The 18,305-nt window shown below is 35.5% G+C and overlaps 1 protein-coding gene across 1 annotated transcript in view; it reads right to left on the reverse strand.

Moving 5' to 3' along the window:
- The window catches only part of CDH9 (cadherin 9), a 71,395-nt gene that overhangs the window by 5,941 nt on the left and 47,149 nt on the right, over positions 1-18,305 (reverse strand). Inside the window, exons 4-8 of the mRNA XM_008919460.2 lie at positions 16,278-16,445; positions 12,272-12,459; positions 10,745-10,998; positions 9,339-9,475; positions 7,840-7,961 (exon numbers count right to left, since the gene is read on the reverse strand). Of these exons, the coding sequence (XP_008917708.2) occupies positions 7,840-7,961; positions 9,339-9,475; positions 10,745-10,998; positions 12,272-12,459; positions 16,278-16,445 (869 nt within the window). The remainder of the gene's footprint in view (positions 1-7,839; positions 7,962-9,338; positions 9,476-10,744; positions 10,999-12,271; positions 12,460-16,277; positions 16,446-18,305) is intronic.

Here is an 18,305-nt window from a genome sequence, read left to right on the forward strand (position 1 = left end):
TGTTCAGTATGTTTCTGAGTCTCTGTTTATGCCAACATTTTTCCAATGTCCCATTGCTTTGATCTTTGCTGTAATCTACCTCTGAGACCATTAGTACAGCAAACAAGACAAGGTTTGGACTTAATTTTAGTTTTACAATGTCTAATAATAGTGTTACCGAAAAAAAAAAAATACCGAAGAGAAGAGAGAATAAGTGACATTATTTGTGGAGTTACCTGCTGAAAAACCTAAGGAGAAAATACCCATATCCTCATGTAATAACTACCAAAAATCGCAATTTAGTATCTTGGGGTTTTTTGAGATGCAATCAGTGGGGTATTTGTAAGATCTGGATTTGATTCTCTTCATGTGCAAATCACATGGAGAAGCACAATTGTATGAGGCATAGAGGAACCTAATTACAATGAAAAATTATTGTTGAGGGTAAGGCAGAAGAAGAAATAAAAAAAACCCAACCTTATTACCTGTTCTAACTGTTGGATTCATAAGTTGAGAACCAGCTGTTCTTCTACCAGAAAAGACGGGAGAATAAAAGAACAATGAGAATGGATGATTGCAGGTGAATTGTGTTAAATGATGAATAGGTGAAAGGAAATTAGAGATTTTATCTAATTAAGGATTTTTTTTTCAGTTATACAGCTGTAAATAACAGAGAATGATGTTGATGATAATTTCTGCAGAAATGAAACAAATCTATTTTTAAGTATCACATTTATATGAATAAATTTAGTGTTTTGTGTACATTTTGTAATTTCATGTTGGAAATATATTCTACCATTTAGATGCAGTTATGGACATTGAATTACGATCACTCTTCACCAAGGCTTCAGAGAAAGATCTCTGATGCTGTAAGATTTATGAGGGAAGACTTATTTCAAGAAAATTACTTTTACCGGAATATATTTCAAGAGTATCAGGTTTAGAGAAAATAAAAAGCATTCCCATTCTTTTCTTTCTTTCATACTTTCCTATGCAAATGAGCACACTTTAGAAAATACAGCATTATTGTCACTATTTTTTGACAGCTGCCTATGCATGTGCATGTGCATGTGCACTCCTGTATGTTTTAAGAAACAGTGTCATACTCTTGAGTGGATCTTATTCGATGGATTCAAGTTTTTAGAGGTCGTTTTTCTTTGAGGGTAATGAAAATTTAAACATAAGCATTGACATAAAGTTTTCTCTTTACATTCAGAACAAGGTGTTGGTAGCAGTTTGACAATGTAAAATGTGTTGTGAATTATTCTCAATGGAAACATTTCTCGAAGATCTTGGGACTAGTGCTGTTTAGTCATGATTTTTACTGGTGCTCTGACAAAGGCCAGTGTCTTGGGACAGATGCTCTTTAATATCTTTGTCATGACAGACAGCGAGATAAAGTGCATCTTCAGCAAGTTTGCAGATGACATGAAGCTGAGTAGTGCAGCTGACACAGCAGAAGGAAGAGATCCCATCCAGAGGGACCTGGAAAACTTGAGAAGTGGACCTACAAGAATCTCATGAATTTCAACAAGTCCAAGTGTAAAGTGTTGCACCTGGGCTAGGACAATCCCAGATATGAGTACAGACTGGGAGAAGAGCTCATTGAGAGCAGACCTGCAGAGAAGGACTTGGGGGTTCTGATGGAAAAAAGCTGGATATGACCCAGCAATGTGCACTCACAGCACAGAAGACCAAGTGTGTCCTGGGCTGCATCAAAAGTCGTGTGGTCAGCAGATCGAGGGAGTTGATTCTACCGCTCTACTCTGCCCTTGAGAGACTCTACTTGGAGAACTTGCATCTATATCTGGCATCCTCAGCACAAGAGAGATGTGGGTCTATTGAAGCGAGTCCAGAGGAGGGAAACGAAGATGATCAGGGGTCTGAAGCACCTCTACTATGAAGACAGGATGAGATAGCAAAATTGTTGAGCGTGGAGAAGATAAGGCTCTGGAGTGAAATTATTGTGGTTCTCCAGTACCTAAAGGGGGCTTATTAAAAAGAGGGAGTCTGACTTCTCTACACAGGTAGGCAGTGATAGGACAAGAGGGAATGATTTTAAACTAAAAAAGGAGAGATTTAGATTAGACATTGGAAAAGAATTCTTTATTCAAAGAATAGTGAGGCACTAAAACAGATTGCTCAGAGACATTGTGAATGGTCCATCCCTGGAAGTGTTCCGAGCCAGGTTGGATGGGGCCCTGAGTAACCCAACCAGTCTGGTAGGTGACATTCCTGACCATGGCCAAGAGGGTTGGAACTAGATAATCTTTAAGGTCCTATCCAATCCAAATCATTACATGATTCTAGGATTCCATTAGTCTGTTTATTTCTTTAATGATGAAGACAGAGATTCTGTTAAAGGGTTTGGACCTGTTTCCCATTGTTTTGTGTTTTTTTTTTTCCAAACAAAGGTTCAATTATAATGCTGTTTTGTACTGTTTGTTTGTTTTTTCTCCTGGATGCTGTGTTTTTAAGGCCATGACTTTACATCACAGTCAAAATTGTGACAGTCAGTCTAGTTTATAATTATTCATACTCATGTCTGAAAAAGTGATTGAGGCTAAATACAAAGCCTAGTAACAGATTTCTTATGTGTACTTGATACGTACTTAGACAAAGGCTACTCTCTAGTTTTCTTCAAGTTGTTTAAAAGAGAGAAAGCAAGTAAAAGCTAGGTGGGGGAATTCTGAAATAGGAAGATTCACTTTGCACATCAGAGCATGCTTTTAGTGCTCTTGAGGCTGCATTTGTGGATGCAGACACCTGCAGAAGTAGAAGACTTAGGTCATGAGCTCAGCCTTGGGAATGCCTTTAAAAGGAATATAGGAACCATAAGCAAATGTTAAGATAATAGTGCATTTTTAACAGTACAGAGGTCGGTAACAGCTAGTCGCATTTTAGATGAGCTTTTCAGCCTGTGCTGGCTTTGCATGTCATGCAAATAAATGACAGTTGCACATTGGGTCCAGGGTATACACTTAAACCTACAGCCACATGCTTCGTAAAGATTCTTGAAAAGTTCATTGAAGAAAGATGAACAAGATGAAGTCCATGGGTGGACAGATATGATGTATTTTCAGGTTAAACATTTCAATTAATAAAACAAAATCTGAGACAAATAGAATGTACACAACTAAATCTGCTGCTACTCCTTTTTAAAACAGCAGCATGTTTGTAGTTGCTGTCTGGTATTTAAGCCTTCTTTTTTTCTTTTTTTTTTTTTTCAAAATTCCTTATTTTGAAATTCCCTATAAGACAGTGAAAAATAATTTAAAGATGGTCAGTGTTGTAGACAGTGCCTTCTGAAGTATTAAAATAATATCATTACCATATAACATAAAAATTGTACTTCTAGTCACAAAGTAAGACCACTGGAGACAGATGTTGCTAAGCTAGATATACAGTAGCAGTTGCTGAATTTTTTTGTTTCTGTATGCAACTGTAGAGTTGCAGAGTCTAGGCTTTTAATCCACTTGAATCATTTGGGCTTTCATTCTTGTTATATTATTCGCTTAGTTAAATCTGGTTATTGTACAACAGACATATTGTCTAATGTCACTTATCTACTTTCAGCTGTTTCAGAGATTAGACTTTAAAATACTACTAGGCATTCAAGGAAGGAATGTTGGGGAAATTTTAACATTTGTTTTTGTCTAACATTTTTCAGAAGTGGTATAGGAGAGAACAGAACAAATTCTAGACCTCAGTGCACTGGTTTTGTCATTCTTTGAAGTAATCAATCTTGTTTTCAGCTGCAAGTATTTTTCTAGGAATCTGAAAAGATCTCACTAGTTTGTCTGCAATAAACTATGGGGAAATATATGGTGAGAGAGACTGTGTTTTATACAATCATGAGAACATAGTAGTGTGCAAATGTTGTTGGGGAACAGCGGAAGAACATCTTTGTGTTTCTCCTGTCCTTTCTTTCCCTTGCTTCTTTTTCCTGCCTGTATGATCTAGTAGGGCCAATCCCTAACTAATCTTGAATGTAACAGTTAGTAAACAAACAGCACAGTGTAAATGTGAGGGATGAAGATTATGTGGAATGTTTTGAAGTGGCTACATTTCTCTAGGAGTGAAGCAATGTTATGATTCATAGAAGTGTTTCAAAATCAATCCAGCTGTCACAGGATGTCCATCTTGTCATTATGCGGTTTGAGTGATCACACATGAACAAACACAATTCTAGGATATACACCTGTAAGCTCCTGGCTGCAGAAAACAGCCTCCATCACATGTGCACAAGCTAGAATACATGCCTGCCACTTAACAAAGCTTCGTGTTTAGTAAAGCAAAGCAGTTTGGTTTTCAGATCTTGGCTCTGTTCCAGAAATTTCTTGGCAGTTTTAAAGCAGGACTGAATGCTTATCAGGAGTTGGAAAACTCTCTTGCAGTTCAATTCTTACTTCAAAAGAGAGACAGATTGTTACATGGGTCTCTTACTAAATCTAGCCAATAGGTGTCTACCTAGAGAAGCAGCTATAATGTATAAACAAGTCATGACTCATAATTATCAGAGGCCACATGAGAAAAAGTGATCTCTATCTTTAGGAGTCTGCTCTATCTTTAGAAGAGAGGGAGGCTATGGAGAGTAACGAAATGAAAAATCAGCCAGCTCTCTGAAGGAGGAAACAAACTTTCTCCATTCTGATGTCTGAGAGCCTCTGAATGGCAGGAAAGAATATAGCACCAGTGGGAAAAAAAATTAAAAAAAAAAATTTTTAAAAAAAGTGATCCAGGTTATTTTCTTCAATATTATTATGGGTGGGTGTTGAAATTAGCCAACTTTTTAACCAACAAATTGTTCAGTTAAATCAGTTTCCTTTTCAAGTAAATCTTCCTGGTTTCCATGGAGAGGACTCATCCTCTAATCCAACTAAAAAGACCCAATTAATTCCTGTGACAAGACCATGAGAGAACTTTTACCAGAGCCTTCCCCACAACAGTCCCTGGGGCTCCAGTATGCCATTAAAGGATTAGGGATTTCTAAATTGAATGAGAGGAAGGCTGCTTCATACTTTTCTTTAGACAGTGTACTAGCTGGTGGAACAAGATTCACATGGTGACAAATGTGTTCCAGCCTAGTGAACACAGTTTTTTATGAACCTTTAGTGATAATGTTTCTCCCCAGTCATATAATTGTTATTTGGAGGCAAAAGAGGAGGAGAGACTCTGCAGGATTTTCTTTCCTCTGACCTTCCTAAGGCTACCTGAAAAACACAAGTGCAGCCTCTAATATCCAAATAAGTAATGTCACTTGCTAGCAGAGAGCAATGTTTGATCAGTCTGACTGCTTCCTGATGCACCTGAGATTTAGACAGCAGTGTGATTAACAAAAAAATGTGTAGCTAAAAAATAAATTTAGAAATTAACTAAATATATTTATGTTCTCAGTCTGTCTCTTTTGTTATGCGCGTCAGACGTAGAAGCAGTGCTCTGATGTGTCAGGAAGCAGCAATGTTTCTAATAAGACAGCTGGTTTAGGTGATCTCCAAAATAAGGTGGAGCAGTACTAAATGAACACATGGTTCCATATCTTTCTTGTATTACAGGGGACTGCTAGACACAAGTAACACAGGCCATCTGGAACTTAGCATCCTTGGCCAAAATATTCAAGTTTTTATCTCTATACTTGTTATTTTTAAGCACCAAAATAAAAGTAGTCTCATGTACTAAAGGTAGTCAACTATCTGTAAATGTCCATACATGTATTCAAGGTGCCTGTCTTGAGGAATCCAATTATTAATAAATAGAAGAACAATCTGGCTCTGTCATTTTTCTGTAGCTACACTCGGTGTATACTGTCTTTGTAGTAGTTTTGGGGAGTTTTCCAGTGAGGGAAAATAATTGCTGAAATTATGTTGGTAAACTAGATGTACAGGAGGTCTGAACAACAGTATACCTGTTGTATGGGTCTCGGTCATCTCTGTTTTTAGGAAAGCACAGAATTTACCAGAAAGGTGAACTTCTTCAAATATATAACAAAACCTGTGTTTGCTGCTTGATAAAATTGCAGAAGAATAATTTCAATAAAATCTTCATTTGTAAGCTTTAGAAAAAATTTTTTTGCTATGCAAAAAAAATCATCAGTCATTATACTGAGATTTTAAGATTTATTTGCTTCAGTTTCATCTTCTGCAATGACACTGATGCACAGACAGAATTTAGGTTCTATGATATCTGTTTGAAATAAGTGGGTAGAGTTCTCTGAATGTATTCCACCTGAAAAAACAGCTTATAAATCATAAACCAAAACAATATTGTTAGAATAGCCAAAAGTTTAGGGAATTTTTGTACATTCTTAAACTATATTTTTACAGTGACAATTTAAGCTACTGGTTAGGACAGAATGTTATGATCATAAACTTCAGTTGTTTTGAAAAGTGCTCTTTGCTCATTTTTCTGATATTATAATTCCTTCCACTTTTCTAATTTAATTCATCACTGCTTTTGATATGTATATTCATCTATTTATGTCATTTGCATGAAAAATAGTAAAACTTTCTAAAAAAATAATTAAAATAATGGTCAAGTACCATTAAAGCCAAGTAATTTTAATCCAACTATCCTCTGTCCTTCTAACTATAATAAATAGAATTGAATGCAGTCTACAATAATCTTTTGTATCCTCTTTTTCTCCTCTTTTTCTCTTTTTCTATCTGTTAAACTATTCATAAAGCATCATTTGAATTGCGACTGGTAAATTACGTGTTCTTTCTCTGTACAGAGTTCTCAGTACCTGAAACTCTAGACTCATCTCAGGTACCATCTATGCTACTTTCAGTAGAACCTCTGAAACTACGTTAAATACAATAGTGGGCAGCAACCAAGGTAAAACATAAGCATGCTATGCTTCCTGATGTGTATCCATATTCATCATCTTTGTAAAGTCTTTGAATGTTGTATGGTCACTGTGCTCTAAAACCAAAATATTATACACATACTGTCTGTGAAGTCAGCCAGCTTTGGTTAGATGATGACAGCATAAAATTAGTGAGACGTGACGATAGACCTAAACCAAGCTTAGGGTTCCAACTTGGACTTTCTTTGCTGGAGTAGGAACACACGTTTGTGCTGGCAAAAATAATGATCTCAAGATTTTTCTTCCTGTCAAGAATGAATCAGTCTAGACAAGAGGCTCATGTATGATCTTAGGCCTATTCCTGAAAGATAATCTCAAGGTCATAATAACATATATCTTTCTTCACAGGATTTAAAACTGAAAGACTGACTGACATTACCATAAGCAGATGATGTTGTAACATCAGTAATATTAAGAGATTTCTGTAATATATTGGCTCTGAGTTCTATTACTCAAATCCAATTCTGAGATTGTTTATAAAGGGATATATATGAGCTTTGACCAGATTCAACACAATACCAAACTGGGTTTCAACTTAGTGGAAGCAGCTGCATTGCCTTTTATTTTTGTAAGACTTCATTTTTCGCATCTTCTCTTCTGAAGTATAATAAAGATTTCCTGTTTTGTGTACTTGAAGTTGTGGCTACATTAACTAAGGCTTTGATAAAATCCAGAAAGAAATTGAATTATAAAACAGTGTAAAGGATTTTGTAGCGTTATACACATTTTTTCCCAAAAATATGTTCTGATACTAGAAAAGGAAAGCTGCCAAAACCTATCATTTTGTATTATATTCTATGTTATTATACTAGGGTATTATCCTTCATCTTTTATCTCCTCCTTTTTTGAATCAACTGGTATTTTCTGTATAAGATAGGAAATAAAGAGGCTGGGTTATTTTGCAGCTGCTCAAATTAACATATGTTGAAGTATCCATGATGGCATTCCAGGATAGTTTCATTGCAAGTTCTTCAGTAACATAAGTATTGGTTTACCTGTCCTGCTTTTGCATTTTCACAAACAAATGTTTCATAGTAGTTGGCAAACTCTGGTGCATGATCATTTATGTCTAAAATCCGGATGAAGACAGGTATCTGGCTACTTTGTTTGGGATTATCTGGAAAAAGAAAATTATTTATATTACAATACAAAGAGGTATGTCTGTGAAAATAGTCCAATACATTTTTTCCAACAGACATTAGAAATGTTCATTTTTATTATACTAAAACAATTATGTCTCATTTTCTACTGATGTACATTCCGTTTATATAAAAGCCCTACTTATATCTGAAACAATTTTTTATTATGGTATGTATGTTTTGAAATAATATAAAGTATACTTAAATGGATTCGCATTAAAAACAGGTGACAGAGTTATTATTGCTTTGTATTCCATACATCAGTACAGCAAATGATTCATTGCAAAAGTTGTTTCATGGGGTCGAGCTGTCAAGAACATTTACTTTTTCAAATCAATAAAGCAGTAAAACAGTGTCAGTCAACAACGACAACACAAACACACACATAAAACCACAAAAAAACCCCCAACAAAACAAAGTTGTCCTTTCTCCCCAAAATGTAAAAAACAAAACAATAAAAGGAGATAGGTAAGATGTGATCAATCACTCCTCACAAATCTGACCTCCAATCTCAAGCTCTTGCCAGAAAAGGTTCTCACACTACACATATCAAAAACAGAGAACGTTTGACCAAAAAATGAAAAGAATTTACGAGGAAAAGATATCAGTCTTTCTGAAAATGGGGATAGGATTCATCTCTCCATATTACCTAAATCCCAAGCTGTTAAGCACACTGACTCCTGGGGAATCTACACAGAGAATGAGGTAAGGGAGAAAAGTTGTTCACTAAAATTAATGTCTCTGTTTCCCCTTTGATTACTGTTGCCTGGAAAAAAAGTAGGCAAGAGACATCCATATCTATGAGTTTCTAGCAGAATAGTAAGGAATCCAAGTGAAAGACTAAGGCCTAAGGTTTGCTTCAGAAGTGGAGGGAAAGAATTTTCCTTGGCTTCAAACAAAGCCAGTTTCTGAAATAAGTTAAAGCAGTTGAGGTAAAGCATAACTTCTTCCCATTTACAGTGGCCATTCTGGCAATGTATTATTGATATGTCATGGACAATTTTTTTTTTTTTTCCAATGATTTTCCCAAAGACTTAACTTGGGTCAGAGCCAGTGCATCACACCTGCACCAAATTATTGTCTGTGAATTATCAGAGAACCAGTTAACTTGTCATATATATATATAGTACATGGTTTTGTTGAGCCTGAGAATTACAAATTATCTTTTTAAAAATGGGCAAAACCAATCTTAAAGTAATAAACTGAAATTTTAGATGTGCATTTAAAGTTGCTGTGTATATTGATAATATCCAAATAATAGCAAAACTAATGAAACAAATAAGTCATAGATACTGCAGAATTTAATTCTTTTCTCAATTCTAATATTCCTCTGAGATAAATTTTCTTCAACTTACTGATTTCAGTTGCTATGACAGTTATGTTGTGCCAGGGAGTTTCTTCTCGGTCAAGTGGCTTTGAGATGAATAAGGATCCATTTCCTGAATAGATGTTGAATATTCTGTCAAGGTCAGTGTGTCGATCCACAGAATATCTGTCAAGATACAGTAGAACTGAGCATTACTTTCTGCTGTTGCAGTCTCCAGTTTAGCTTACAGCCATCTCTAAAAGTTTTCTAATTTTAACTGTGGTTAATCAAGAATGTTTTCTTAACAAGTAACCTAACCCTTCCTGTAGCTGCCTACATGCTACAAATAGTGAGAAACAAGTTTTTAAGACTAATGAGCAGGAGGAAGAGCAAATTATTATGTGGGCGGTTTGTAGATCGATATTGGAACTTACATTTCAGCTCATAAAGTGAATTCTGGAATAACAACTAAAAGCAGATATTTTTAGATAAGATTTATGCAAATTAATTGTCTCTTAGAGAACTCTGTCACCAAAGGACACACATTGCAGATATAAGTAACTATCAATTTTTAAAATAATATTTTTGGGGTGTCACAAGGACAATCAAGCTCACCAGAAAAATCTTCATGTTAGTTACTGTTTCAGATGAAATTTCTTAAAATCTTGTTTTATGATTCTTGCTTTTGCTTTGTTCTTACCCAGCAAAGAAAAACTTATTTTACAGGTGTTTTTTAATTAGCCTACTAGTTACGAGTCACTATCAAGTTAGATTGAGATGTTATACATAGTTTACTTAAAAATATTTTATTCTCTTCCTCCTCTCACACTTCCTACCTCAACGTGTTCTTCTGCAAGATATAAAAGGCTTGTTCAGAAATGCAGAGATCAGGTTTCATAATCACTTGCATGGTAAATACACAAATTTAAGTGCTGTATTTGTCACTGCAGATAATAATAGCAGAATTTCAGAAATTTTACAGTGCTGAACCCTCACCTCTAATTGTTATGACTTTCTAGCAATTGCTTCTTATTCAATATACTGTGATCATTAAATTGTTAAGGTATAGAACATGGTAGACAATATTATGTACAGAAGGCTGACTGCTATCAAGCTTCACGGAACATAGAAATACATAATTTTGAGTTTTTGCATGATATAAAACATAACTTTATGAAGAGTTTGGTGAAAGTACTAGAACATGCCAGCAGTTAAATGCTGACCTCTCCTTTCTTTTTACATAGTACCTATAGGCTATTCTTCAAAAGCATTGTCTACACTGTTAATTGTGTTATTTGTATCTGTTTTCACAAGCTCCATAGCTCTCTGTTCGACACTTTTCAAGAGACCACATGTGCTTAATTACTCAGCCTCCTAATACATTTCACTCTCATCACTCTCCATGCATGAGACTTGCCCCACATCCAAAGCATTTTATATTGTGTAAAGTCTTACTTTATTGCATTCTTTGCTATATCTGGATCTTGGGCTACAACTTGCCCAATAATGCTTCCTTCCATGGCATCTTCATCTACCTCTATTAAATACCAGGGTCTGCTGAACATTGGAGGTTCATCAATGTCTTCAATAGAAATTTTGACCAAAGCAGTGTCTTTGAATGGCCCCAGCTGAAGAAAACGAGGATCAGGATGAGCATTCGTTGCTTCCACTCTTAAGGTATATAGCATCTTGTTTTCAAAATCCAGATGCTGAGGATCAAATAATAATAAAGAAAATTATGTCACTTTACAAAAAATGTGAGTTTTATAATGCCGAATTAAAAATGGAAACATTTTTAGAAGTGAAAGCTCTAAACTTTAATGCATCCTGGGGAAGACTGAGTATATTAGATCTTTTTCTAGGCAGAAGAAAAATAAGAATTGTTATAGGAGAATAAGGCAAATATGATCCCTCTGCCTACTACTTGTTTAGGTTTATAAAAACCAGAAGAGTTCAACCTATATAAAATACAAAGAAAGAAAGATGGAACTGTCACTCAGTCCACAAGTAGGAGTTGTTTAAAGTCTTATTTGTCTTATTGGTAGGAAGAAGAGCAATTTTCTCTTTTACTAAATGTTCTGTCATATTTGCCTTTTCTTTACTCCTCCCCTATTACCATCTACCCTTGCCTGTTTGGCATCAGGAGCAACCCAGACTTGTCCCTGAACTCCATATTCCACAGTGAAAAGAAAAACTGTGAAATCTGATTTCCAATATGACACTTATATTATTCATATCCATATATGCATACATATACAGACATTCATATCTACACATATGTACATACATAAATATACATGTTTCCAAAGATGTTTATAGATCTATATTATATAGAGAGAAATCAATTAATTTTCAATATATTCAATAACAATAGAACTGGAAAGAGTGTTCAGAGTTTAACAGGTTGAATTTTGAAAAACAGCCAATAAATATGTCAGAGATGGTATTTTGAATTAAGTTTCTACCAATGTCTTGCTCCTTGGATTTTCACTGACATAATATGTAACAACCAAAGTTTCACCATGGTTGGACCTAAACTGAGACAGATTTCAGGTCCTGGAGGCTGTTGCACAATTAGAGGGGAGAGTTTAGGCTTGGACATGTAAGTTCATCAAACTTCAGGTGAGCCTCCCAACCTGGTGAGTCTTACCACAGCAATCAACTGACAAATCCCACTATAAACTGAACCCCTCTAGCTTTTCACAATCCTAATTTGAAAGTACTGTGCGCAAGACTATATATATTGAACAGACAGCAGCCACTGAAATATTGCTTTATGTGAAGTGACATGCCAGTAAATTTCCCTTGAGACTTGAAAATAACAGATATCTGCTGAAGAAAGAGAAGAACAAAACTAATACAACAGCTCCTTGGCAGCCTGACCCCTTGTGAGATCTACCCTCCCTTCCCCTGGAAAAAGAAAAATAACTGTAACACTTGGAGAGCTAAGTACATATAAAAGAGAGGGAGGAAAAAATAAACCTTTTTGACAGTTATAATCCCTTCCTGTGTGTCCTTGTCAGTGACGATATCAAACATGTCTGATCCATCCCCACTGGAGATGCTGTACTCAATCTCTGCATTTTCTCCCACGTCAGGGTCATTGGCTTTAATTCTGCCAAGAGGAGTCCCAGGTGGTGCGGATTCAGGAGAGCTGAATTGGTAGGTTCCTGGGAGAGCAAATTCAAGCATTTATTGTTTTGAGAAACTTTTTCTTCTGAATAAAAACCCCCTCCAATTTCACATGAATTTATTTAAGTAACTTGAAGTTCCAAACACGTTAAGAAAAGTGCTGTTAGTCATCATACTAAACTTTAAAACAGGGTTCAGAGTTGATTGACAAACTGTTACAAAAATTTGAAGTTATTCTTCAAAGCCATTTTAGTACTGTGCCTTTACTTTGTTGGGGTTTTTTTCTTTTTTTTCTTCATCTGTAAGGTACAGAGAAGCTAAACAATAAGGTATCAGTTCTTATCTTGATTATCTAAGATTATATGTATAGAAATATATTCTCTCAGTTTTCTAGAAATGTTCCTAGATATATTTAGATATAGGAGGGGATTTAGTTTTGTTTTCTCAATGCATAAGCATTGTAAAAAGCACAGAGGATTTTGGAAACAGACTAAAATAAAATCAGGATCTTTTTTTATTCTTTTGAAATATGTATTCAGGTAGGTGATCTGTGTGAAAGTAATTAATTCATCCACTATTGGCAAAACCTACTAAAGAGTCATGGATATATGTTCATTTGGATATATGTTCATGTTAATTACTACAGTTAATTGAAATGCAGATTCACTCAGATTTTCCTTAATTTACTCTGCATATACTTTTTGTGCTCTTTTAATGGTTGGTTTCATTTAATCTTTTTATAATCAGGGTTTTCTAAAAGAAATCTGATTACAAAGACATTTTAATCTTGCCTATATACATGAAAAGTGAATTTATGTGTATTTTCTGACAATATTTGTAATAAAAATCAAATTATAAAGACATGCTGTTGCAGAAGTATTAATTGGATGGATTTCCTGACCCGTCAGAACAAGACATTGAAGACTTTTCATCACTAGCAAAACAAAAAAAAAAATCAAAATCAGTATTTTCAGTTATTTACTACCAAGAAAATGTAAAAAAAATTAAATTTGATATGTTCAGATTTTGCATGAGATGCCAGGATCTGGTATTTCTTTTGATCTTTTTTTTCCATGTAAATTCATATTAATTTACTGAGTGAGCTAGTAGCATTGGAAAAATACCTTAAGAGTCTGGCAAAATCAGCACCTGATAAAATGTACAATCCTTATTGAAAGGGTCCAGTAAGAACCCATATAAATTGTGTTGACTTGTAGCGAAGTACAGTCAACTATCTTTCTTGCAACTACCATATTTCCTCTTTTAAGACTCCTAAAGGATCCTCAATGTTCCATTTAATACAAGGAAATACCAAACATCTGAGTGCTGGATGAGTTTCTGCCCCCAGTTGTGCAAAGCACAAAAGAGAATCACTGCAAATACCTTATATTAATATAAATGTGCAACAAAATGGAATCTAATGCTTGATGCCAAACTGTTGCAAATTCAAGGTTGTAAGTGAAAACTCGGAGCAGCCTGTTTGACTGCAATACACACAGACCAAAGTGCATTTGTTTCCTTAAACCAATCTGAAAATGGGAAAAAGGTAGGATTCTTGAAACCTAAACCAAGAGTTTGAAGGCTTGAACCCTTGACAAATTCAAGGGTTTGGCAGGTGAGGCAGAAATACCATAAGAACAGATTTAATCATGGTACTTATTACTCCTTCCAGACAAATAACTCCCTTTAGTGCTTTTTCATTTGAAAGTATTCCTCATTTTTGTGAACCTGTGTGAACGTCACACATTTTTGGCATGTGAGGTGGATGTTTGGGTTAGAGAACAATAAAATTCAAAACGTGTAAGATTTCCGTTATAGTGCCATTTAAATTCCATTTAGACCTAAGTCTTCTAGATGTCCAGGATTTCTTTCAGGAAACAAAACAAAATAGAAAATCTGTTTCGTCTTAATGCAGTCTGAACAACCAGTACTTCACAGTGCCATTTTACTTTCTTCTGTCCCTCTAAAAAATTAAGCTTTAGTTCTTAAATACCTTGATATTAACCGGTGCTGCTTGCAAGTGCCATTCACCCTCAGTTCTGGCAACATTTTCACTTATTGTTACCTCACACAGGAGAAAATGGAAGACAAATGTTTTTGTAAGAAGCAAACATCCAGAACTAGATAGTTCTTTGAAGGTATGCCCTGCTTCATAGCTATCTAAGAAGAACTCAAATCCTTCAGATGTTTCTCTATGTTTGATTTCCTAGGAAGTATTGAAAACCACCCTGCTGAGGAGAAAGAAAATGACAGGGAAGGGTCATCAGCAAAATTAAAATTGCACCACTGAACAGATTCCACAGCAAGCCTTCTATATGCCATCCAATGGGTTTCAGTGGTGTTTGAAGTCGAACGCTGCAGAGAATATTGTATGAGGCATCAAATTGTGTAAATTTCTCTATAAAGTACGAAACACAAAGATTATTGAAATAATCATAAGAACTTCCATAGACCCGAGCCTTTAGTTAATTTTGAAAGAGGAGCATCATAAGGAACACATGCTGAGGAGACTGGAAATCTTAAGTTATTTTGCAGTTCTATACATTTTTCATTTTTTATTTTATTTTATTTTATTCAATAGCAAGACTTGCAATGCAATCTACTATACTAAATTATAATTTAGGTTCAAGAATTCTTATTTGCCGAAATATAACAGGCTCTTTCATGCTATACATGTTTAAAAAGTATCCCCTCATAAAGTCAAACAGGCAATTTAGCTAAAAATTGCTGTTTGAGTTTGCCATGTGAAGTTGATTTTCAGTAAGTGAATTCTCAAGAAGTAAATTCACTCTGAATGTGAATTCAAGTTGTCTTTTCTTTATGAGTGTTGCAGTACTTCCTCTCATTCTTTTTTTAAAGTTATCAGTAATCATGGATAGAGATTAAAATAGTTATTTGTAATTCATTCTTCCATCCTGCCAAAATTTTTCATTATTTTTTTGAAATCTGCTCTGGGTTGACCTGTTTGTACTGCTCTGGTTGTACTTATTGTCATGGTACTGAAGTGCTTTTCAAGTTTCTTCAAGTCTGGAGGAACATTTTCTAAATCAGCTCTGTTTGTTCAGTCCTAAGTGAATCTGAAAGAGAGCCAGGTCCCTCATCAGCATGAATGAACAATTCAAAATTTATAATGTGGACATTTTTCCAGCAGGCATTGAACTGAGGCTGTAAATTTCTCCTATCTGCAGCCTATCAAACAGTTATCAGACACTGACTATAACAACTTGAGACTGGATTTAAACCAGAGGCCTAGGATGAAAAGACCTGCAGTGTGCTACTGTAAAGCTTTTTGTATTGTGCAGCTTTCTGTTATTTGCCATTTTTTATTCTACAGATTTATCAGACTGGCTTAGATTTTCAAAATCACTTAACATCAAGAACTGAACAGAAATTACAAGTACCTAAAACAAATATTTAGACTGCAAGCACAGCATACCACCTGATCAACTTTGGGCAAGGCAGAACATTAGAAAATTTGCTGACCTATTTGCTTGCCTAAACATACGGAACTAAAAGTGTCTCCCAAAACTGAACCCTATATTTTGTAATTAAATTCCTCTGAAGGCTTTCAAGTCCCTTCAGTTAGCCTAAGTCATTGTTACATCTTATATACCTGTAAGCAGAGTAAGAGTGAGAAGCAAGTTTATCATACCAAGAAATAATTTGCTATTAAAAAAATGTAGGCAGAGATTCCCATTTGCCTTAATAATGCTGCAGTGTAAACAGACACAGCAGTGGGCCAGTATTTACACTACCAAAATAATGAAAAAAAAAAAAGAAGTTTCCAGGTGGACAAAGCAAACCAGGTGATTCTAGAAAGGTTTTTTGGAAAACAGAACTATTAGATGCTCCATACTCTGGGGGAAGCGAGGTGGATTGTCGTTGACATCAGTCAGTGTGATATTCACGGTGGTGGTCCCTGATAGTCCTCCCATCTGGCCTCCCATGTCTTTGGCCTGGATGACCACTTGATACTGTTCCCTGTTTTCTCTGCTCATGTCTGGTAAAGCAGTCTTGATTATGCCTTGAAGAAGTGAGAAAAAGGAGAGACAGAGCAGTGAAGGAGAAGCACCACCCACTTTGAACTCAGAATTTTTAAATGGATTCATATAAGATATACTGTGCAGATGATAATCCATAGCAAGCACAACAAGATATACAGCAATAAGCCTTTAAATCTATAACTGATTTACTGTGATCTTAAGGAGAAAGATAAATAAATGTAACAGAGACATTAGTCATTGTTTTTGATGTGCTAAATCAATTTAATTATTCTTTCAATGACAAAAATATCAATATATCTGTTGAATTAATGAAATTTTTCATTTACTAACCCCAGTTATTATTTTAATACATTGTGTTATGTCCAGCCCTGGTGAAGTTTTAATATTATAACACAAGGCTAACTCTAACCTGTATTCATTATTCTGGGCCACAATAGATCATAGATTGTAATACTCAGTGATGGACACCATAAATCAGCTAGGGCTATAGCTACAAAAGAACAGGACAAGGCTGCAAAATTAGTGTTGGAAAATTCTTTTTTGGGTGTTCAGTTTCAAAAATTTCATAAATGTAATTTAAATACATCGAGGTCTTGTATGGCACACAAAAAGAATAGGGGCCTCAGGTGAGAAAACCAAAAGACCTTTTCATTAACGTGGGCACACACATTTTTTTTTAGAAAACCAAGCAGAGCTTTTTTGTTTGTTTTTTTTTTTTTTTCCTTTTTCTTATTTTTATTTAGAAGGGTGGTGGCTTTGCAGGGCTGGAGTGATGAGATTTTTCTCTTGTGAAGTGGAAAAATTTAAATATTTTGTCCTTTTCTGCTTGGAGGATTCCCACCCCTGCTCTTCCTTTCTCAGAAGAATACTCTTGTTATAGGATGTTAGATATTATACAAAAAACCACCCAAAAAACCAGAAAACAACTCTGGAAAATTTCTACTTCTAGAAAGAGAGAAAAAACCCCTTTGTAGTTTAGTGGTTATGGTATTTATATCTGATCCAGGATTACCAGATTCTGATTACCATACCTAGGCTTGTTAGTATATGTAACATTAAACAGTAAATTGGTTTAAAATGAAAGATAATCCCTGAACCAAAGGTGAGAGCCCAGGTCTGCTGCAAAACAACTGCCAGCCTAACCATCTGCTACCATCAGTTATTGTCCATGTGATACTGGTCCTGTTTCCCTGATCATGCTTGTTAAAGATGTTTGTGTAAGGGACTGGAGAAAAGAGAAAAAGGAGAGAAATTGAAAAAGGTGGGAAAAAGCCAAACACTGTTATCCAAGACAAAATTGTTTTGCTCCCTTTTAAAACTGTAGCCTTGTGACTCATTTTCTTTTTTATACCATGCCCTTGCTGTATTCTAAAAAGAAAATTGTTTCAAAAGGACTTTAGCCATCTTCTGATCATGCTCAGTGGATTAGGAATTCAGGGGGTCTGGGCAAAGTAGCTCTTAAATTCTCAGTTCTCAAACTAGAACAATTTTGATAACATGCAGGAACAAGCTAATGCAATTCCTGCTGAGTCTTGAGTCCCTTAGAACTCGTCTGGAGGAGAGGCTGTGGTTGAATGTTTCTCTTTTTTTGAACCCTAATTTTGAATTATAGATATCCGAAGTTCACACATTTTTCTAAATTTTTGGGGTTTTCTTATACAATTTTCTGCATAACAGTGAAAAAAGACTTTCATTCGTGCTTTACAATATTCATGCTCCAGCCACCTCTCGACTCGCGCTGGCTCCGCTCCAGTCCCATATCTGCCCACGGGTTGCAGCCCTCTGGCTGGCCGATTGGGCACCGCGCCGCCGCCTCTCCCTGGCAGTGGGAGGGAGGGCGCGGTCTTAACTCAGCATCCTGGCCCAGCTACAAAGCCGTG

The sequence above is a fragment of the Manacus vitellinus genome, unplaced genomic scaffold, assembly GCF_001715985.3.
Source record: "Manacus vitellinus isolate BGI_N305 unplaced genomic scaffold, ASM171598v3 scaffold_33_pilon, whole genome shotgun sequence".
Lineage (NCBI taxonomy): Eukaryota > Metazoa > Chordata > Aves > Passeriformes > Pipridae > Manacus > Manacus vitellinus.